Source organism: Solanum pennellii, chromosome 10 (genome assembly GCF_001406875.1).
Source record: "Solanum pennellii chromosome 10, SPENNV200".
Taxonomy (NCBI): Eukaryota; Viridiplantae; Streptophyta; class Magnoliopsida; order Solanales; family Solanaceae; genus Solanum; species Solanum pennellii.
The window spans coordinates 74,427,851-74,429,317 of record NC_028646.1 but is presented as its reverse complement, the minus strand read 5'-3'; the positions used below and the strand labels follow the sequence as shown (position 1 = coordinate 74,429,317).

The 1,467-nt window shown below is 27.7% G+C and overlaps 1 protein-coding gene across 1 annotated transcript; it reads left to right on the top strand.

Annotated features, from left to right (window-relative positions):
- The first annotated feature begins 260 nt into the window (after positions 1-260).
- LOC107002098 (defensin-like protein 155) lies at positions 261-860 on the top strand. Its single transcript, XM_015200014.2, has 2 exons — positions 261-317; positions 567-860. The coding sequence occupies exons 1-2, from the start codon at positions 266-268 to the stop codon at positions 767-769; spliced, it is 255 nt and encodes an 84-aa protein (XP_015055500.1). The 5' UTR covers positions 261-265; the 3' UTR covers positions 770-860.
- Positions 861-1,467: the final 607 nt, after the last annotated feature.

Sequence of the window (1,467 nt, the reverse complement as noted above, 5' to 3'; positions counted from 1 at the left end):
GTGTACATACACATTTTATATATTATTCCAAAATATTATATATAGATGCTTTTGAATTATAATATAATAATTACGTTTATCTTACAAATTTTCTAAGATATCATCTTAGTCAACCTTTAACCCTTTTTTCATATATAACTTTTCAACCAGGAAAAAAACTAATATAAATGGAAAAAAATAATAAATGAATCTCATTTTACTTTCCACTATAAAAAGCCTTTTGCACCTTGCTCCAAAGTATCTCATTCAAATTATTTTAATAAAAATGGCCAAGCTTTTGAACTTTGCTTTAATTGGTTTCCTTCTCATTGTTTCAGGTTTTTTTTTTAATGATCTTCTTCAGTCACCTTTTTTTATAATTTGAAATTTAACCTCTTCATTTTTGTGACATATATATGATAATGTAATGACTATTTATATGATATATATGTGTAATTTAATCGATTGTAATAGGTTATTTCTTTGTTTTTCAAGTAATCATCTTTAAGTGATATAGGGAGTTAATTTTTTTTAATTTTTTTTTGCTTGTGTATATTGAAATGTTATTTTCGTGAATTTAATTGCAGTTGCGATGGATGTTAATCCAGTGAATGCACAACGAAGATGTACTGAAATTTTGGATCCAAATAATTGTGTTCCCGATGATTGCAAAAATCAATGCATTCAAAAACACAATGGAAATGGACTTTGCGTAGGCAGTTCTGGTACTGGCCAATTTGCTTGTGCTTGTACTTATGATTGTCTAAATTCTCATTTAAACCCAAAATGATTTACAAGTGAATCCTCAACTTTTGTACGTGTGTTATGTCATGTATTGTCTAATCTATCAGAATCAAGTTTTTTCCTTTCCAAGGGAAATACCTTCATATCTCATTATTATAAATTTAATAGTACAATATTATATATTTTACATGTAAATATTTATTTGGTATGGTTCATTATTTTCTTGATGCATTTTTATAAAATTTATAACCTACAAAATAACTCGATGTCATTATAAATTTGGCACACCTCAAATGAAGGGATCACAATTGGCACTCAATGGCTTATACGACTAAGTTTAGTCATTTGATCATAATTAAAAGAAGACTGACTAGACAGAACCCAAAAGATTCTACTCTAACCATGGTAAAATGATCATAACTTTTTACTCTAGCTAATATCTGATGACAAACGGTTTTGCGCCTCACTTACCTTCCATATAATAGGTTATGGGGCTTCTAAATAATTATATATCGGGATATATGCTCGTTCCAGTCATACCTAATAACAATATACAATAACAACTTTGAATTTGGAAAATTTTGGAGAAGGAAGATTAAAATTATTTTGATTTTTGAATAAAAATCACTGAATCCGAGGAAGGATTCCTATGCATTTCATCAAAGTGATCAAAATCAGGTGTACTTAATTCATAACGCTTAAAATATGTTTGACCAATAAATGGAAAAAATATTTAGTGTTGAA